General features: G+C 41.1%; 1 protein-coding gene across 1 annotated transcript in view; it reads right to left on the bottom strand.

Annotated features, from left to right (window-relative positions):
- Positions 1 to 22,701, bottom strand: part of SNTG1 (syntrophin gamma 1) — a 335,406-nt gene that overhangs the window by 62,110 nt on the left and 250,595 nt on the right. Inside the window, exon 14 of the mRNA XM_090037318.1 lies at positions 19,332 to 19,403. Coding sequence (XP_089893444.1) covers positions 19,332 to 19,403 — 72 coding nt within the window. The remainder of the gene's footprint in view (positions 1 to 19,331; positions 19,404 to 22,701) is intronic.

The following is a 22,701-nucleotide window of genomic DNA, read 5'->3' as shown; positions in this document are numbered from 1 at the left end:
TTACCCTGGAGGTAGTCAAGCACTTCCCCTACCTCGACAGCCACCTCTCTCAGAGAGCGAACATTGATGAGGAGATCCAGCACTGGATCTGGTGCTCAAGTGCTTCCTTTGGGAAATCGCTTCAGCTTGTCTTTATTCATTGTAATCTCTGGAAAGACACCAAGATCGGGGTCTACAATGCAGACATCATCACCACTCTTATCTCTGTGAAATGTGGGTGATCTATTGTTGTCATCTCACAAGCCTGAACAGGTATCCCCAACAATGCCTCCAGAAAATCCTCCACATTGAATGGGAAGATCACCACACAAATACAACCATTCTTACTGAAGCCAATGTTACTAGCACTGAGTTGGTGATCCACAAGTACCAACTTCATTGGACTAACCATTGTGTGTGGATGCCTGACTCCACTCCCAAAACAAGTGCTCTACTCTCAGCATAGTAACAGCCTGAGATTTTGTGATGACTAGAGTAAATGGTACTACAAGGACACTTTAAAAGCACACCTTAAGAAAACTGAAGCTGACATCAAAATCAGGGAGGAGCTGGCTGCCAACCAACTCTAGTGGCATCACAACCTTAATGAGCAGCTGCCTATTTCCAGGTAAAGTGCTGCAGCCTTGAAGCAGAGAAAAGAGAGTGGAGGAAGGAAAAGGAGAAAAATCCTAGTCTATGGCCTCCCATCCCCCGAGAAGACCTGGAACTTCTGTGGATGGATTTGTGGCTCAAGAATTGGACTCTTAAGGCAACTCAAGACCCATCAAAGAGCTGTGGTAGAGATCATCCTCAAAGCGAGAGATTTTTGATGATGGCAATCTACAACTTAACCTAAATAAAATTCTCTGGAGAAGATATAATCACAGGATGGGAAAGGTGAAGACAAAGTTTGACTACTAATGTCTTAACTTTCCACTTGCAAAAGGTCATATTAGTTATTTAACACACACACATACAAGCATCAGCTTTGCAACAAAACTGACTGAATGGACTCTGAAGATGGTTTCTGGCTTAGATCCAAATGTAATGTAACCCAGTGTCTTTGTTGTCAGGATGGTGTGAGTCTTACTCGCCTAATTAATAATGATGTTCATGTTAAGTGAAAGTAATAAATTTGTCCAAGGGAAACCAGAATGGTTCATTAACCAGATCTTTTCAAATTAAAGTGGAATGCTTCATAGTCACTGGATAATGGCATCATCATACTTTCTTACCTTTCCAAAAAGTGGATTTTCTCTATTTAAATTCTATCAACTTTGTTCATATCATGCTGTATTAATTTCTTGTTATTTTAGTAAAAAAATAATCTAATCAGTTTTTGGACTCCTTTTTCTGGGATACGAGTACTCTGAGCCTCCACTGAAATCAACAAGAATTAAGGGTACTCAGGAACTAATAACAAGTGCTCAGAAGAAGCATGCAAGACTGGGCTACCCATATTGTGCATACCTTGCATAGATTGCATTAGGAAAGATTGTACATCTCTTACCCACATCTGCTGAGCAGTTTTGTCATGAGTAATCCCATGGTTGGCAAAGGACTATGGCAGTAACCACTCACTAATATTAAATACAGTGGTCACAATCTGTCCATATGTATGTTTACATAAATACATATGCCTTTATACATTAATAATGATGTTCATATTAAGTAAGAGTAATACATTTGTAATATAATGTAATATATACACACACAGGCATGTATGGGAAAAAGAAGATGTGGTAATGAAGGTGACCTTAATATTTAAAAAAAAAAAATCATTCAAATAAAGCACTCCAATTCATGAGAAAGCATGATTTGTATTATTTATATTATTACCTTTTTATATAACATAGATGGAGGAAAGTAGATAAAATCCTCCAATAACTGGTTTAACTGGTTACGCGTGTCCTTTATCAAACCTAAGATATAGGATGATTGTCTAAGGATACATACATCTATAAACTAGTAACAATGAACTAAAATAGGGTGAGGATTTATTATAGGTCAGATACTCTGTTCTCTTTCTCTGTAGTACCTGGATGTTAACCCACAGTAGTTTGCTCTTTTTCTTTGAAAAAGGACTTTATTTGACTACATAATGACTTCATATGATCCAAATAGGATGGATAATGATTGAACTGTACTGTTCTCTGTGACTTCAATTAAAAACAGATTCTCTAGAGAAAGAGTGGTCACAAAAGAAGAGAATGTTAGATCACCAATATCCTACTCTCCAAATAAAAATGCTCTTTTCCCCCCCTTGTTGTTGTTGTTATATAAATAAAAATTTTGAAGCAGCAGAATTACATCAAAGTAATGCACGTGGGGGGAAATAACCTCAGCTATCCATACACAGTGCTAGGTTCTGAACCCCTGTTATGCCTCAGGAAAGAGACTTTGGTGATGGTTGGTGAAAGTTATCTAAATATATCAGCTCAATGTGCAGCAGCAACCAAAAAAGCCAATAAAATGTTGGGCCTCATTAAGAAGAGAACTGAAGACAAAATAGAGCACCATTATCATGCCATTATACAAAGCCATGGTGTGATGATCATATCTTGAATACTGTGTGCAGTTCAAAAAGTATGAAGTAGAATTGGAAAAGGCACAACCTAAATGATCAGGTGTATGAAGCAGTTGTCATACCAGGAGAGACTAAAAAGAGTACAGCTTTTCAGTTTGAAAAGAAGGCAGCTGAAGGAGGAGATGATAGAATTATATAACATCACGAAGGGTCTGACCAAAGCGAATAGGGAACTATTATTTACTGGGGACCAGAATAATAGAATAAGGCAGCATACCATGAAATGAGTAGGAGACAGGCTTAAAACAAACAAGAGGAATAACTTCTTTATGCAGGGCATGCTTAACTTATACAACTCATTGACACAGGAGGTTGTAGAGGCAGATCGCATAGGCAGGTTCAAAAGGTTCTAGACAAATTCATGGCTAAGAGATTTACTAATAGCTATTAAACAGAACAATTGGAGAGGTTTTTTCTGGCATCTCTGAACCAATGATGATGGATGCCAGGGAGAGGATAGATTACTCTAGGCATCCAGTTCAATATTTGCCCTCTAAAGCACCCATTTCTTGCCACTGTTGGAGGCAGAATACTGGCTAGATGGGTCACTGGTCTGACCCAGTGTGCCTCTTGTTTTATTTTTATTACTGTAAGGGAGACCTTTATCTCACATCCAGATGCAACATAGCCCACCATCCTTGCAATCTTCTACTGAAAGAGGCCATTCACTAGAGTCTCACTTTATGTCCCAATATAGTATTAGCTTAGATATTTCCAATCTTTCTCTTTGAGATCTCTGAATAAATAAAGAATATTTTTCTAACCAGTTTGCATCTCTTTACTTATGCCTCACATAAAAAAACACTCTTGTATGGTTTGCTATGGAGATGATGCAAATAACACTTAAGAGCAGCAAAAGTAGTTACATCCCAGAGTAATAAAGGGTTTTTTTTTTTTTTTTGTGAAAAGAGTTTCAATAGTAAAATAAAACAAAAGATAAAAATTGCAGTACATTTGTTTACACAATTATGCACACCTAGCATGTCTGTTGAGACTTTTCATCCATTTTCATTTGGTTGAACTACTCACTCATGCTTCTTTTCAAAGTTTAAAAGATGCTGAGATCATAGATACGTGTTCATACATACTGGGCGCATCTACACACGCAATTAATGCACCTGAATTTTCTTCACAGAAAATTCAGGCTCATTAAGGCACTCTGGGCTGAACGTCCACACATATGCCCCTGTTGGGAGCAAATTGCACCTGACAAGAGCAGCCCGATCTAGATTTGCTCCTGCCCTGCAGCAGCCAGGGGGAGCATCAAGCACCCCTGTGTGCCAGCCCCAGGGCTGGCAGGGGGCATAGGCACCAGTCCCAATCCCCACATCGCCAGGAGAGCCATCCCCACTCAGTGAGGACACTGCCTGCCAGCCACACGGGGATCCCAACATGGGACCTTTCTCCCAGCCATGTGGGGATCAAATCCTAACCTGATCCCCATGTGGCTAGGATGCAGCAATCCCAGATGCCTTGAACAGCTGTACTGGCCATGTGAAGATTGTATTCTGACCTGATTTTTATGTGGTTGGGATGCAGTGGTCCCAGCTGATGGGATAGCTCTACCAGCCATGTGGGGATTAGGATGGGATCCATTCTCTACATGGCTTGGATGCAGCAGTCCCAGCTGCTGGGAGAACCGTACTGGTCATGTGGGAATTGGGATGGATCCTGATCTCCATGTGGCAGAGAGACAGCTGTCCTGTAGCTGGCATAGCTCTCCCCTCCCCACACTGGGGCTTAGCCAGGCAGCAGCAGGCCCCCAGCTGCCCAGGCTGACTGGGAGAAAATTGCTCCAGGTCACTAGCTACATGTGCGGTACTGCACAGTAGCTAATGCACCATTAATCAAGTACCTGTATGTCCTAGTACTAGCAAATGGCACATTAACCTAATTTAATGAAAAACTCTTATCTGAATTAGCCAGAGCAGAGACTTGCACCTGAGTGTCTCCAAAGCCACTGCCCTAATCACCAGCATACAGATCAAAAATGTTTGAAGATTGTTTTGGTTGGAACATGGAACTTAAAAAACAAACCGAAAACATGTTGTTTTCCAGACAGCTCTGCTCAGGCTGCAGACGATTATCCTGGCCATGCAGAACTGACGTAACTATTTCATCTGTCCACTGGTATAAGTGGAGCTAACTACTGTAATTTCAAGTCCACTTCATTCTCTTTAAAAGTTTCAGCAGTTTAGATCTATTACACTGGTGCAGGCATGGGCAAATGAAACAATTCTGTCTATTTACCTGATGCATTCTCCTAGGTGGGAAGTCCACTGTCGACTTCTAAAACTGTGAACAGTCTACAGTCCTAGTATTTTCTTTTTAATACACTGAACAAAGAAACATTAAAGGATATTTGTACTAAATGGAAATCTCAGAATAGTTTCAGAATAGAACATTGCTACGTGGAGGTGGCACACACTAAACACCTCTTTGGAAGTGCTGGGTGCTATTGGCTGAAAATGAACAAATGTCAGAACTGGGCATTTGGAGATGACATTATTATGTAAGGCAGTGCATATAGCAACAAACATACTTAAATTCCTTGAAACTTTTTAATATGTGACCTTTGTTTAGCTCTTTATAACTTTGCTTGGCAGCTACTTGGGCTAAATTTCTCCACAGTGACTGCCTCCTTCAGGCTGAATTTTCAAGTTTCAGATGCAAAGTGCTGTCAGTTCTGAGAATAAGGTTGGGAGGAGAAATACACTGATTTGTTTATGTTAAATAATTGTTGTTAAGCCATTTTGTTGAAATTTTGTAGCATGGGGTTGTGATGTGGAAAGGGAGGTAGTTGCATCAATACAAGTTATAATTTAGACATACTTCATTTAGAAGAGTTGGGAATAGGGGATAGATCCCTCAGTTAGGGAGCAGCTGTAGTAAGTGGGAGACAAACTGAAGGACTGAAGTGTTTTGATTTCTATTCCACAATAAAACTTATTGTTTAGCATGTGAATTTTGTTTTGTTTTGTTTTGTTTTCCATTCATGGCTGACTCGTTTATACCATGTTTCGCAAGCAAGAGACATCTGGGTCCAGAAATCAAGTGATCAAAATTGTTGTGCTAGAAATTAGGGTCATTTGATGAATAACGAGACAATACACAAATTTGCTTTTTCAGCCCCTGGCATTAGGTATGCAACTAGTGCTCTGGTCTTCCCTGGCTGTCAGAATAAACCCCTAGGGCTCTCCATAGCTGATGTTACTTTGAGCAACCTTGAGGCTTGGGACTTTATTGGCATGTGCAAGGCTTAGCCAGTTTTGTGACCTGCAGTGACCGATGCTGATTGCCAAATGCTATGGATGCGACCCTTTTATTATATCTATCAGTAATACATGCTTGTTTGTGTTCTGTGCTTCCTGTATTTGTCCACTTCTTTAACATTATGTATATTTATATAGTGAAAATATTTTGAAGCAGTTAAAGTTTTTTTCACCAACTGTAACTGTGTAACGATGTGCTTCTAAAAAAGAAAGATTAGAAGCTGTTGTCATTACTCGCCGCTAAACACAAATAAAGAACCATGGCATTACAGCAATTAAGAGGAAAATGAATAGAATTACATTTGGGGAGCCATGAGTCCAGTAATAGCTGTGAAACAGGAGCTTAAATATGGTATGTGTCTTCTGAGCCATTAAATTGGCACTGATTAAGATTATCATAAGGAAACTATTGTTGCACAGTTTTGAATAATACCTGGCATAAACACTACTTGTTCACCATCCTGATAACTTGCCAGCCAACAGTACCTTTCATAACCAGGCTCATATTTCTTTTCCAAGCAAATCTGCCATCAGAGTATGCCTGCTGTTTTTATGTCAAACGAAAAAGGATTTTTATTGTAGGTCTCCAAACATCTGTGATTTGCCACACAGGAGATAGAAAGGGGGTGATCAGACTACAGAGAGGATTTTAGCATGATTAAAAGTGGAGTCTTTTTTAATGCTAAAAAAAGAATATTGGGAAAAAAGCAAATTTGGATAGCACAGGTATATTGTAATCTATTTTGTATAATATCAAAATTTAGCAGTATCTAAAAATAAAGAAAGAAATGGTTTAAATAGTTTAGTATTACAGAGCTCATTTAATTTAAGAATATCAAAATATTATGTACACAAATATGTACATTCTAATTAATTGATTGTCACATACCTTTTTGATACCATAAAGGGGCCCCCATCATTTCAGCCTGCTTCACAGAGATTACTAGTCTGAGAGGATGAAACTACCTATGGAATGGTGCATTGGTAAATCCCCTTCTGTTTGAAGTGTTGCTATTCTTGTTCAGGTCTGATGCCTGTAGAGCAGTGATTCTCATCTAGGGTGCTGCACAACATTAGCACTGTTACATGTGCAAATACATACACATGACTCATAGGATAAAGCCAGAGATTTCAAATAGGAACCCACAGTATTAAAAATATTCTGACCTGCTGGGCATGTCCCCACGTATAGGGGCACGTGCTTGCACTGACAAAAATAGTAGCGGCACAAATCTGTGCTACTTTATGGCACTGTGTACACCCCTGCATGTACGCTTCAATTCAGGCAAACTGCCCTTTCCCCACTTCTCCTACCTCTTAGCATGCTGGAGAAGCTGGAGCAGAACTATAGGAGGGGAGGTGCTCTAGCTGGCATCCAGAGCATCTCCCTGGAGGACTGAGCCTCCATGTTTGCTGGTACATACTCTTGTGCATGCTTCATGCTGCTCATTTTGCAGCATTTTATTTTTTGCTACCAGGATTTCCAGCAAAGATGTCTGCAGTACCACAAACTGCATGCACCTGCACATCTGGATCCAGCCATTGTGATCTTTCTGAGTTATGTGTAACACAAGAATTGGTCTATTGATTTTCCATAGTCAAAAATAAATGAAAGTTAAGAGCTGGCATTTTTATGAAGGGTGCCTTGAGTCTAAAAAGGCTGCAAACTACTGCTGTAAAAGAAGCTGGAATTATCTGGCAATAGGTTGGGCACTATCCACAAAAAAAGAATTTGGTAGAAGCTGTTTGTTCAATCTATGTTTCAATCACTGAAAATATCCCACCTTCCTACTTCTAGCCTTCTACACCTGTCCCAAGTTTCCTTGAGGGAATCTGGACCAATATTTTAAAAATAAATAGTTATACGATTAGAAATGGTTAGATCTATCTATATATAGATATATATCCATAGGTATTGATATCTAGATATAGATATATTCATGCCAGAAAGGAACTTTAAATCATCTAGTGAGGTATCCTTCATAAAACAGATCATAGTCGCTCTTCCAGTTACATTTCTATAGACCCAAATAATTTGTATTTATATAAAACAGGACTTCCAGAAGATACCAGAAAGGTATCTAGTTTGATTTGGAGACTTGCAGAGATGAAGAATCTACTGCTTTCCATGATATTTTGTTCAAATACTTCATTGCTCTTAGTGTTAAAATTTGCAATTTATAAGAATTCAAATTAAGACTCGAGTTAATCAAGCTTAACGTCTAGCCATTGTTTTTCATTATGTTTCTCTTCACTAAATTAAAGAGCCCATGAAGGTACTTATACTATGATCAAAACAACTTTTGATTTTCATTTTGATAAGTTAACTAGATGAAGCTTCTATGTCTATTACTTTAAGATTTGTTTCTGTCTTTGAATCATATTTGTGGTCAAAAGTGTTCCACTTCTCTCAATATCTTTGTAATACATCTCAATAGATTCATAGATGCTAGGGTCAAAAGGGACCTCAACAGATCGAGTGCAACCCCCTGCCTGGGCAGGAAAGAGTGCTGGGGTCAGATGACCCCAGCCAGATGCCTATCCAGCCTTCTCTCAAAGACCCCCAAGTTAGGGGAGAGCACCACCTCCCTTGGAAGCCCATTCCAAATTCTGGCCACCCTTACCATGAAGAAGTTCTTCCTGATATCTAGCCTAAATCTGCTCTCTGTCAGTTTGTGACCAGTGTTCCTTGTTACCCCAAGAGGCACCCTGGTGAATAGGGCATCTCCAATCCCCTGCTGCAGCCCCCTAATGAATTTGTAGACGGCCACAAGATCACTTCATTCTTCTCCTGTGGAGGCTGAAGAGGTCCAGTTGCTCCTCATAGGGCTTGTCCTGTAAACCCCTAACTATATGAGTGGCCCTCCTCTGGATCCTTTCGAGTCTATCAACATCTTTCTTGAAGTATGGCACCCAAAACTGGACACTGTACTCCAACTGCAGTCTGACCAATGCCGTATAGAGGGGAACAATCACCTCGTTGAATCTATTTGTCATGCAGCTGTTCATGCATGATAAAGTGTGGTTAGCTTTGCTGATGATTTATCACACTGATGACTCATGTTCACCTTGGTGTCCACTAGGACTCTGAAATCCCTTTCCGCTTCTGTGCTGCTGAGAGGGTCACTTCCCAGCCAGTAGGTGTGCTGGATATTTTTGCATCCTAAGTGCAGCACTCTGCATTTGTCCTTGGTGTACTGCATCCTGTTGTGTACTGCCCACTTTTCTAACTTGTCCAGGTCTGCTTGCAATCATTCCCTACCCTCTGGAGCGTGTACTTCACCTCACAATTTAGTATCATCTGCAAACTTGGACAGAGTGCACTTTACACCCACATCCAAGTCACTGATGAAGATATTGAAGAGTACAGGTCCAAGGACTGAACTCCTGTGGGACCCCACTACCCACATCATTCCACGTCGATACTGACCCAACTACTACCATACTTATGTCACAGCCTCTTAATTTATGAGAACGGGATGAGATACCATATTGAAGATCTTGCTAAAATCCAAGAAAATGACATCCACCTCTACTCCTGCATCTAAGCATTTTGTGACCCTGTCATAAAACAAAACCAATTTGGTCAGGCATGATCTCCCTGCTATGAATCCATGCTGGTTTCCCTGCTGTATTATTTTTCCCGCTGGACTCACACAAATATGATCCTTCATAATTTTTTCAGAGATCTTTCCAAGGATGACAGTGAGAATGACTGGCCTATAATTACTTGGATTTTCCTTCCTCCCCTTCTTGAAAATAGGGACCACATTGGCCCTTTTCCAGTCCTCCAGGACCCGACCCAAGTGCCTTGAGTGCTCAAACAGCCATGGCAGTGGTTCTGCTATGACACTGGCCAATTCCTTCAATACTCTCAGATGCAGCTCATCTGGGCCTGCTGACTTAAACACATCCTATCCATCCAAGTGACTCTGCACCAAGTTTGCATCAACAGTTGGTGGGCTGGTATCCCTCTGATGCCCATCTAAGAATCCATTAGGAAACATATCTTGAGCCCTGTTCAGCAACACTGAGGAAAAAAACTCATTGAATAACTCAGTCTTGTCTCCCCTTTCTGTCACCAATTGCTCCTTCTTGTTTAGTAGGGGTCCTATGCTGCCCTGCATCTTCCTTTTACTCCCTACATACCTAAAAGAGACTTTTTGTTGTCTTTAATCTGTGTTGCCAGCCTCAGCTCTATAGTTGCTTTGGCTTTTCTAACTGCCTCCCTGCAAGTGTGGGACAAGTAGGTATATTCCTTCTTGGTAGCTCTCCCCTGCTTCCACTGCCTATATGCCTTCTTTTTTGCCCTTAAGCTTCCCTGGATTTTCCTGTTTAGCCGAGGAAGTTTTTTGGCTCCTTTCCCCCTTTTCCCTCATACTGAGATAGCTTCCCTCTGCCCCTGATCGCTTCCTTTAAAAATGACCACCCTTCCTGGACTCGCATCTCATCAGTACTCTTATCCTGCAGTGCTCATTGACTAGACTCCTAAGCATACTGAAGTTAGCCTTCCTAAAGTCAAGCACTTCCACCCTACCTTACGCCATATGGTGAATTCAACCGATTGGTGATTACTGTCCCCAAAGTGACCACGAATCTGCAGCTTCCGTAACAGGTCCTGCCCTGTGGCCAACACCAAGTTGAGTAAGGCATTCCCCCTAGTGGGACCATATGCCTTCTATGTTAGGTGAACGTCACGCAGGTTAAGAACCTACGTGAGCAGTTGGATTTCGCTGACTGCTCCTCCCAGCAAATATCAGGATAGTTTAGATCCCCCATGATAACCACATCCCTAGACTGTACAGCCTCTGAGAGATGTCTCAAGAGTTCCAAGTCTAGCCTTTCCTCTTGGTGTATTGGTCTGTAGCAGACCCCTACCACCAAGTCCCTCTCCCCTCACCCTCAATGTATCTTAACCCACAATGCCTCAACTTTCTCCTCCTCTAATCCCATTTTGATTAGGGTAGATGTATAATGCTCCTTTACATAGAGAGCAACCTCGCCCCCTTTCCTCCCTACTCTTTCCCTTCTGTACAACCTGTAGCCCTCAAAGTGTACTGCCCAGTCATGGTTAGGGTCCTACCAGGTTTCCGTTAGCCCAACTAAATCAAAGTTATTCTCTGCAAGCAGGAGTAAAAGTTCTTTACTCGCCCTGACCCACCCAGTTGGTGGGACACACTGCAAATATTTGGCTCCACAAATAGCAGATTCATAAATGGAGAGGGTTTCCTGTATTTCTTAATGCATCAGCAGCTCTAATTTAACTGGAATTATGGGGTATAGAATTGAAACTGTTCTGGTGGCAAAAATAGATGAATTCTTCTCCTGTAAATGACTGGAGAGCAATCATCCATTCTTATTCTCCTATTTCATTCCACAGTTTGGCACTGTTGGCAATGAAATGCTGCCATGTTACCTGAAAAGGGTAGGGTGGGTCCAGTAGTTGTGTTAAAATGGTTTGAGCATGTCCTTGAAATGCAAACAATGAAAAACAGTAGGGAAACATGCCTCTACCACTAGGGGCCCTCATTTCAAGAGTCCTACAAGGGTCAATTCTCTCTCTTGTCCCTTTCAACATTTATACACAGCTACTAAATAAACTGGTCAGTTGAGCTGTATTTAGGTGCCATCTGTATGCAGATAATGTGCAACTTCATGAAATGAGTTCTGTTATTTATGCTTTTAAAACTTTTTCCTTTAAAACTACAGCAATGTTGGTATAATGCCTTCATACGTTAGGAAAGTATGTACAAAACATTTCACCACATCTCTTTAGCAACCTAGTCTACTAGGAGCACATCAGAACTGTTCTTTACTCTCTACCAGTGGAGCTCAACCTTTTTGCCCCTTTTGGCTGAATGAGTGGCAAGGGGATAATTTATGGGCTAGATCTCATGGTCCATTGTTGGACCAAGCTTTGGTTGGGCAAAGCTCTGTGCCACCTTGGCTTGGCCCTGCACAGCAGTTTTGGGGCTTCCACCTTCTCAGCCCAATCTAGCACAAAGGATCTAGAAATCTGGTGGCAATTAAGGCTACCCCACTCCCCCACCAAAAACATGTGGACCTGTGGGGAGCCCTGTGGGCTGGATTACATTGGTCTATGGGCTGGAGGTTGAGAAACCCTTCTCTACACAGTGTCTTTCCTCGGAGTACCATATCAAGTTCCACATTTTTCTACTTATTTCAGAGTCTTATTTGAAGATTCTCCATGATCAAGACACCTAAAAAGCTACCTACAACTCCAGAGTGAAGATAACGAGTGACAACCTTGCTCTTACACAACAAAACACACTATGAGAAGGGGAAAGCTCAGGTGTGGGAGAGACAGAAATACCTATCTCACTTCCCCATCTTAACTTCAAGTGGAAGATGCATATATTTGACCTTTGCTTTTGTGACATATCATAATGGGGCCCATGTCCCATCACTGAATGAGAGAGGGAGCTAGGGAGCAGCTGGCTGGTTCAAGCTCCCTGAAAGAACTGACAGTGACAGAGGGGCCTTTAATAAAATGGTCACCTGCCCCAGGTGCTCCAGCACAGTGTGGTCAGTGACTAAAAGGCCTGGGGCAAAAGCAGTGGGTCAAGTGACACAGAGAGGTGGTTAGAGGTCTTATAAAACCAGGACCATGGCTGAGGCATCAGGAGGAAGGGGCCTGACTGGCAAAGAAGGAAGGGCTCCAGATTGTGGGGAGTTGCAAGGAAGCCCCTGAACCACTAGGCAGAAGAGTTAAGTATTTTGGCCTTGTGCTGCAGCTTGTTGCAATGGTGTGACATTGATTTAGAGTTGGGGGAACCTTTTGTCTGGAAGCAGATACTTATATTTTTCATTGAAGTTGAACTGGAGGACCAGGTTGTGGCTGTAGGGGAGGATAAAGCCATCAAGAAGGGTGCTAGGGACATCTTGGGCCCGAAACACTTCGAAGTGGGGCAGGCAGCATAAGTAGGCTGAGGCTGAGGGCCCTAAAATTGTGAGCCCTAAGAAGCTTGGAGCATCTGGGAGGGCGGGGAGGGTGGGGGAGTGTTGATAACAGCTGAAAGACAGTAGCATGGGAAAGCAGAAAAGACTAAGGGCACAAACCCAGAGTCGATGAAAGGCAAGCCCAAGGCTGAGGGGCCCAGAGCCCATGAAGGGTGACCTCGCCACTGAGGGGTCCAGAGGCTGTGAGGGATAGCTTCCCTGTCCAATTATAACATGAAGGTGTGGCAGGTGAGACAATAGGGTAGGACCCTTAGAGGGCAGAGCGGGTAAATAAGGTGGGATCTAGGCAGCTGCTAGGGGTGACTTGGTTGTCCCAAAGCTTGTCTTGCTACACTGACATACATAGCAACATGTATTTCAAAGGGGAAAAAAAAGATTCCCTCCAAAAACCAAGCATACAAGCAAACAAAAAAAATCTTCCTGAAACATGACTCCATTGCATGAATATTCTTTTGGGGAAAAGATGGAATGAATGACCAACATGTGATGCAAGTAAGTCATTTCACTTAGTGCGCTATCTGAAAAAGAACCTATATAAAATAAAATACTGTAAAGCAGACTAGGTCACTGAGATGTTGAATTAGTAAGTATGTAGCACTCAGTTAAGTTAACATAGGTAGCTTTATATGGGCATTTAGAAATTATTATTTTTCTTAATAAATGTTAAAAATAGTTCTCTAACCTTGGGAAATACAGACTGTTGAACTATGGCTAATGTTTAGGTGAAATAATAAGACTAGAACCTTTTCACAGATATAATGATCATCAAGACTTTTATAAATTTTGAAGTTATTCATTATCTTTTACACTGGGGACATCTGTGTGCAAGTCAGTAGTTATGTTACAGACTCTAGTGTAATGGCATAAACAAAATTTCTTAGGACCTGGAAAGCTACTTCCTGAGTTATCTGAGTGATTAATAGAATAAACTCAAAAACAACTGCAAAGAAACACAAAGCACAAAGAGCACTGGCCTCGGATTGGCAGCTGTAATTCCCAAAGTACCAAACTCACTATGCCCCTGAGATAAATTTTACATGTTTTCTAGCATTTGGAAAGCCTTGGCGAGAAAATCCAGACAATCTGGCAACTCCAAAATATTTTAGAGTATATTTTTCATGTGTTTCTCTCAGAACATTGCAAAACATGATAAAATTCCAGCCCTAACCAACGCATTGTTGGGTAAGTGCTTAAGACAGAGAACCAAACAACACTGTTCTGTAAAGCACTAAGCACTTGCTTTGTCTGTGAGAAACAGAGATAGGCAAACGCATATACTTAAAGTTAAGTCTGTGCCTGAGTGAATCATGTTATGAAAGGTTTTTGTGGCTTGTATTCTGAAGTTTCACAAAAACTGATTCAGATTCAATCTATAATTTACTATTCTATAAGAACACATGGTTAAAAAAATGTAAGAGGAAAAAATATTGTTAGAGGAAATAATTTCTTAGAGTGATATCTTTTATTGGATCAACTCTGTAATTGGGATAAAGTTACACAAGCTTTCAAATGCAAGACATTTTTCATCAATTTGCATTTGTTCATCAATTTTGGTTTCTACAGTGTCTTCATTTGGGGTATTACATTTTCTCTATACACTTTATTTAACCAAGCTTCACAACTTTGCTGTGAGGTGGTATTATGTCCCTTCTACCAACATGGAAACTAAAGCCCAGAGAAGGTGACTGACATAAAATGATAGTCTGAGAGGAAAGGTATGGATTTCAGAAAAATCCAGCAGTTTAAATATATTTCAAATGACTACATAGACATGAAACCAATTATTATAATTGAACTTGACAAGTATGCAACCCTTGTTTGTTCCATTTAATAGACCATTGGACTATGGAGATTTCTTTCTTCTCTCACAGTACATACATTGCCTCATTTTAATCATGAAATCCCTTTAGGTTCTCCCTTTACCTAAGCTATAATGACTAAGTGGGATCCAGTTTCTAATCCTCATGGAAATTGGTATGAAAGCATTAATGACCCAAATTTTAAATGTATTGGGAGGCCTGTTTCTTTCATCTCTATGTAGACTTTATAAAGGAGGTAAGATATGTGTGTGTCTGTTATATGCAAGGAAGAAAAAAAAGCTCAGTAAAGACTCATTTGTAGAGATTCTTGCATATTGCTGGCAGTGTTTTTCTCCCCAAGGAGAAATCCACACAGTGGGCATGTCTACATGAGATGCCCACTGTGCAGTTGTTATAGTGCAGTCATTTAGTACTTACATAACCAAGTACTAAATGACTGCACAGTAACTGGCATTACTGTGCAGTACCATCCTGACATGGTTGACTGGTAATGCTTACTGCACAATAGCTTACTACTGCACAGTGATTTGTTACCATGTGCAGTAGCATTGCATCATGGTTTGTGCCCAGTAATGTTATTCCACAGTAGTAATGAGCTACTGCGCAGTAAGTGTCTCATTTTGACATATGAAGTATCTCTAAAAACTTAATAGATGACCCCAGGAATATTATGGGGTGCCTGGGTAGCTCCTGAAAAATATGGTTGGATTAGAAATCCCCCAGAATCAGTTGTTCTTCATGGGGAAGTGGGGTAGGTAAATGGAAAATGTAATCTAGTAAAGATAAAAGAACCAAGATTGTTTAATTTATTCAGCACAATTCCTGAACTTGCTAGCTAACAGTCCTTCACATAATCACTTTGGTACCCTTCTTGCTCACTTAGGCCTTTTGACTTCTAATTCATTCCACTAGGAAAACAAATTCATAATGTAAGTACCATATACAGTACTACAAAAAGGAGAGGCTTGGAGGTGAGAATAACAAAATAACTATAATTTTGCTTTGCTATATGTCCTTCAGTAATATGAAGGACCATGGGACTTGTAAGAATGTCTCAAGAAGCATAAACTGTTAAAATCAAACAAGGTGTATGATGCTGAGAGAAAATGTGAAAAATTTCAGTAGAGAGACTTCATGCACTAACTCATAACATGAAGCTGAAAGTTCAGTCTTGTTTTTAAAAGCACATTTATATTTAGGCAAAACAGAGCTAAAATCCAGGTGCCACTATGAAGAACTAGAAAAAGGTGAGAACTGATGTACTCAAATCAAAACATACAGTAAAGCAATTTTACTTATACCACTTTTTGAACTGAAGAATCTACTCAGGACCATTTCATGGTTTGAATAAAGAAATTATTAAACATTAATAAAGGAGTGATTGTGTGCACACAACTAAAATTTCAACCTCAAATGTATTATTATGAAAGCAAAAGAATATGTTTTAGGCAGTAAATAAGGTTGTGACATTGGTTTAAATTAGGTCACTGCTCCAGAGCCACGAAGGTCACTTAAAATTGCCCTTAGAAATTTTTTTATTTGTGGAAATCTCTGATGATACAGACCTAGTATGACTTATTTGATATCACATAATCTTTCCCTCTCCACAAAGATAATGTTCAAGACATGCCAAGAAGCAAAATGAATATGGCTAGGGCAGGCTACACTCCAGGCAAGTGACTCTTAGGGCATTGTTCTGTTAGGTGTAATATAGAATAGATCTTTACCTGTTATAATGGGTGTGGAGAGCCATTTCACTCCCCTTAGGTGCCAGAGAATAGGAAAAGTAGATTAACTATGCTTCCGCCCCACCCTCACTTTTCTCCCTCAGCAGAGGAAAGCAAGCTTCAAAATTCAGGATTCCTGGTCCTGCACTCTGATTATCAATGCAAAACCTCTCAATAGGTATGTGCAGCCATTTACCACACCCAGTCTATGTTCATGCAGCTTACTTTAAGCCACTTAAATGTAGCCTGGGAGCTGCACTTGGAGCTGAGTGGGGAGCTCAATTTAAGTAGATCAGGGTGTGGGGAGAGGCTGGCAGGATTGGGAAGCTAGATGATCCAGGGGTGGTGTTTGGTGTAGGGTTACCATACATCTGGGTTTTCCCAGACATGTCCTCTTTTTGGACCCTCCCATTTCTGTTCAGGCAGTTTTTTTAAAGATCAGCAAATGTCTGGGATTTTGCTCAGCCCTGCTTTTTCCCCCAGCACTTCTGTCTTGCCCGAGCAAGGAGCTGCTTAGGGGTGGGGGCAGTGGGAAAAAGTGATTGGAGGCCAGGCACCAAGTGCTTTGCACATGGGCCCTGCAGCTGCGGGCAGATGAGAGAGAGAGAGAGAGAGAGAGAGCTGTGTGGACAGCAGGGCTGGGGGTTAGGAGTGAGGGGTATCAGCAGGGATGGGGGGCTGCAGGTTGGGAGTGAAGGGCACCAGCATGGTTTGGGGGGCAGGGTACAGTGGGTCAGGAGTGGGGAGCAGCAGCAGGGCTGAGGGACTGTGTCTTGGGAGTGAGGGGCAGGGATAGGGCATAGGCATATCATTGCCCCCCCCACAATCATACACGCCTTCTTCCCTCTCTCACCCCTCTCCCCTGGCATTCCTCCCTTCACCCCCACAGGTGTCCTCTTTTTTGAAATTGGAAATTTGGTGACCCTGGTTTGGCAGGTCTGTAGGGGGACCAGGGATGAGGGAGAAGGGGGGCTAAAAATAGCCTAGTCAGGGTCAGAGGGGTGCTAATAGCACGGCTGGGTTTTCCCAGGCCCAAGATGGCACTGAATCCATGCAGGCATTTGTGAGTTTGGGTTAACCAGATACCAATTTGAGTTAGCATATCTCCTCAGGTGTGCCATTTTGGGGCAATTTAGGCTCACTGAATGCCTGCACAATTGGGCATTTAGATCAACCTAACCCTGGTCAAAGCAATTTAAATGTAAAGCATGTATATAGCCTATGTCTTCCATGAACACTCTGGAGCTTACAGTCAAAGCAACTAAGGCACAATTAGCAGGGAGCCTGATTTTCCCTGCTAAAAAACTGCACAATATCTGATTAAAAAAATTGCAAATTCTATAATAAAAAATCCCAAATCCATGATTAAAATGAAAGCCCATTCACTCCTCCTCCCTGGGGCCCTGTGGCTATGCATTGTGGCCCCAGGTCCCAAGACCTATGCACCACCCAGCTGGACAGCAGCCCTAGCCCTCCCAACTCCTTCCCCCCTCCTCTATGAGGGCCTCAATCTGCCCTCCTGCTTACCTGAGGGAGCTGCTCTCCAGGCTGCCTGGGGGCCATGTGCATATATACATGCATATGGCCCCTGGCCTGACCACCTTCCTTCCACTTCTTCCCATCCCCCTGCAGGCTGGCACTCTGCCAGCATGCAGAGAGCTTTTTGCAAAACTGCAAAATCCATTGGTTTCTCTGGTAAAATGAGAAGCCCATGTTTTCCTCTGGCAAAGGGGAAAATCTGTAGTTTTCTCCGTTTTTCCATAGGAAACAGAAAACCTGGATCCCTGATAATCACTCATCTGTCCTATTTTGGGCTCAGCTACATAAATGGGAAAAATAAACTGAGTGAGAGGAAGGGTCCTAGGATGCTTTGTTGGCTACTATGACAAACCTTGGGTCCACAATGTTAGCCTAACCTGGACCATAAATACTGTTTTATGACTACAAGTTTGGTGTTGCTCTATCTAACTTAAGACTGTTCTAAAAAAAAGGAAAAGAACTTAGCTATCTCCTAGATCTTTAGCTTTTTCAGCTGGGTTAGTAGAAGAAAATTGTCTTTTTTTTCAATTTGGTTTTGGAATTTCCTTTTCTAACATTCAGCTCAGTACAGCTGAAAGACATATGAGACATGGTTAACTTGTATGAATTAGAGAATAAGAAAAGGAACCAGGGGAAAGCATTTCAAATGTTAGAAAGAAAGGTTTTCTTTATTGTTCTTTTTCTTTTCCATCTCCCCCCACTCCTTCTCAGCTTTTACATTGAAATGTATATAAAATGTGCTAAATACTTAGCTCAATTCCCATGATTTTTTAAATACTGGAGACAATAAGTAGTATGCAATACCTTGGCTATCATAGTCCCTTTAAAAACTTGTTATTTATAAATCCAACTGTTTAAACACTATTTACTTGTTCAGTCAGACAAAATACAGTATTTACTTGCTCAGCTACAGCAAATACAGTAAATTATGGTAAAATTGTATGTTTTGCAGAGCATTATTTACATATTTTTAGGGTTCTACTCAATACTTTGAATATGTATGTGCAATCTATTTCATAGTCAATGAGAACTGAATCCATGAATCCAAAGGGAGAATTGTCTTTTCTTTTTGTTGCTCAGTGATTTATATCATAAATGTTTTGTTAGACATATTCACTGGTATAGTATAGTTATACAATGCTTTGTAATGCAAAATATATCCTGTGTTATGGGGAAATAAAATAATTTCCCTTGTGGACTGTAAACCAGTCAAATTAAATCTTGCTGCACCTTTGGAATGTTTTCCAGATAGAGCTGGAATCCTGTTCCCATTGATGTGAGTAAGAGTTTTGTTACTGATTGCAAAAAGGGCAAGTTTAAAACCCTTCTAAAAGCTGCCTCTATGCTGTATACTTTTTTCTAGATGAGATGTTTTTCTCCCTTGCCTGCCCACTGGCCCCACAATGACATGTCATTTTGCTCATACCTTGAAAATTTTGCACATAATCTCATAAACTGAAAAGGTTTTTTCAGCTCGTGTCCAATCCCAGGTGGTAACCTTGGAAAAACAAACAAACAAACAAAATAAGTAACATAATTTATCTTTGTTTCTAAGATACATTATAAAGCACTTCTCCCTCTTGACAAGATCATTTCTTTAGCTCTTGCATGTAAAAAGTAGTACCTTAAGAGAAACATAAGACTTAAACAGAAATGAGAACACCATTTTGTTACATGGAGGCAATATTGCCTTAGAGCTCAAAGAGAGATTATACTCCATGAGTGACCTGCAGACAGCGGCCTTTGTTTAAGGGGAACCACCTGTTACAATGGAGTAACCTGCATCTCGTGGAGCATTCATCTCAGTGTGTTGGCTGATAAACAGGAGTTATGGATTTTTATCCCATTTCCTGGCTTAGCTTTTGTGACTCCTTTTGTTCTTTTGGGTTTACTGCTTATTTGCTTGCTAGCCCCTTTTCTTGTCTTTAGTATTCTAATTCTTTCTTCTTCTTACACACCTCTTGCTGCACATCCTTTCATGGCATCTGATGAAGTAAGCTTCAGCTGACAAAAACTTTTGCTATAGTACACACACATACTTTGCTTCGTTTTTAAGGTACAAATCTACCCTGCCTTCTACTTGACTTCAAACTAACATGGCTAACTACATCTCTCTGAATTCATAGATTTCATAGACTTCACAGATTTCATAGACATTAGGGCTGGAAGGGACCTCAGAAGATCATCGAGTCCAGCCTCCTGCCCCAGGGGGAGGAAGTCAGCTGCAGTCACAGGATCCCAGCAAGATAAGCATCCAACTGACTCCTAAAGGAGTCCAGAATAAGAGCTTTCACCACCTCTGGTGGCAGTCTGTTCCAGGACTTGGGGGCTCAGACAGTAAAGAAATGTTTCCTTATGTCCAGCCTGAAACAGTCTTGAAGGAGTTTGTGATCATTGGACCTTGTCATCCCATGAGGCGCTCTGGTGAGCAGGTGTTCCCCCAGATCCTGATGCACAACCCTTATGTACTTATAGGCAGCCACCAGGTCCTCCATGAGCCTGCACTTTTCCAGGCTGAAGAGTCCCATGCCTCTCAACCTCTCCTCATAAAGCCTGTTCTCCTGCCCTCTGATCATATTATTTTACTCTGCTTCAAATACTGAACTATGAATAGAACTTCCGTACCTCCAAAAAGCTCATTGCAAGGACTTAAAACTTCCTTTTATTCATATGAAATTTAAACGAACCATATTGCCCCAAAACAGAATGATTCAAAAGAAGGGGTAAGTGGTAAACAGGTAAGAGAAATGCAGGATGAAACAACTAAATACTCAGCCTAGAGAAAAGAAAAGCAGGATATGATAGCTATTTATATATAACCTCCAAGAAAAATGTATGAAAAAGAAGAATGAAATTATTCAGAGTCCTATAAGATGGAAGAACAAGGACTGAAAAAACAAAACTATGTGTGCAGAAAAAGGTTTTAACAGTTAAAAGAGCTGGATGTGGAGCAGACTCCAAAGAAGGTGATTATAGCATCACTAGTCCTAATACACAAGGCCACAAAAAAGGAAAGAACAAATGTATTTGATTTCCAAGAAACAAGAATACAAGTCACCTGAAAAATGCATATGAGAAAATATGATATGGGAAGAATTTCTCCCCTTATTTCCTGAAACCATAGTTGTGCGAGAGGTGCTTGAGATTACTAAGGAGCTTTTGTGGGAAGAGGTATGGCAGTACAGGAAATCTGTAAAAAGGAACCTTTAATAAAATGTTTACTTAGTGTCCTTTTCCTTTCCCACATTTTTACGCTATTACGTATGGCTTTTGTCACTGCGATTTATAAACACATTAAACATTATTAAAACTTCTTTCTGAGTATTTGTTGGTATCATTTTACTTTCTGTTTGGCAATTCCTTTCTCCATATACCAAAACTGCTAATGAATAACATTGCAACTTTACAGTTAATTTGAGCATGGAGTTGAGGATTACAAAACCAAGATTTTATTATTTTTTTATTCACGATCTGTACTTTTTTTTGCTGAAAGAAAAATGTTTTTACTGACATGTGCTTTTACTGCTGTTAAACAAAAATCTTGACTTAGCAGCCTTGTGTGACTGTAGCAGAGGTTTTACACCCTGCTGCCCCACTGCAGAGATCCCCTATTCACCCAACACCCTGCTGCCCCCTGCCAGCCCTGCTCCTCCCCTGTCCTGGCACAGACTGCCACCCACTGCCTCTCCTTCTCCAAGCCCAAATTTCCATCCCAGCCATGTTGCCTCCTACTCTGGACCTTTAATATGAGCAGCTTTTGAAGGGAAGAGACAGGCATGAAGACCAAGGGGCAGTGAGCAGCAATGTTGTGATAAAACCTCAGTGCCTGCATAGTACTGCACTCCCACTCAGACAGAATGTGGCACTGTTATGCTCCCTTTGATTTTCAGCCCTGCTCCACCTCTCGTCTTGTGCTGGAGCTTAAAACGGTGGCAGCTCCATGTTTTCACAGAAGGTTAAATGTTTTTATAGACCTTTACGGACAGGTATTTTTAGGGTGTACTTTTTCATGGAATATCTGTAAATGTATGGACAGTTGGCACTCTTAATGGAGACGCATGGCAATTGACCTAATAACATTAAGTATATTTTTTAGCATATACATTTTTTAAAGAGAAACTCCAACAAAGATTGGTTAAGACCATTATCTTAATAAAACAAAATTCAACAATAAAGAGCTCAAAAAGTATTTTTTTTTTCTTTTTTGATAGAGTTATAATTGTTGGCCATCATCCTCATTTATACATGTATTCTTTCCTCTTACAAAAATTCCATTTCTGGGAAGAGAGAAATTATATACCATTTATCAATAAATCATATCTCTCACACAGTAGCCCTATACAGAAACAAGGAATTACAGGAAATATAAACATTTTGTGATATGGCCAGATGGAGGCAGAAGGAGGACCCCCCACTTCTTCCTTATCTGAGTATAGGGTAGAGCAAGGGTTTTCAGCCTGTTTTAACAAGTGTACCCCTATGGTCTCAAAGTTTCAGCTCATGTACCCCTTTATATTCTTTCTTGTTTTTAAGAGAGGGGGCAGATCGAGGTCCCCATAGTGAGGGAGGAAGTGGGGCAGGGGCAAGGGCAGGCACTGCATAGGCAGGGGGAGAAAAAAATATTTGGAGGGGCTGAGCGTGCATGCACACCCCCTAGCCCCAACAGGTGAAGGAAGGGGTGGAGAGAGGAGAAAGGGCTGAGAGGGTCAGACTGAGTCCCCCATGGTGAGGGAGGGAGTGGGGAACCTAATCTTTGGGCCTCTACTTGTCTCACCACCCGGCCCAGCTGAGGCCCC

The sequence above is a fragment of the Crocodylus siamensis genome, chromosome 3, assembly GCF_052110815.1.
Source record: "Crocodylus siamensis isolate JL-2025a chromosome 3, ASM5211081v1, whole genome shotgun sequence".
Lineage (NCBI taxonomy): Eukaryota > Metazoa > Chordata > Crocodylia > Crocodylidae > Crocodylus > Crocodylus siamensis.
This window is presented reverse-complemented; position numbering and strand designations above follow the sequence as displayed.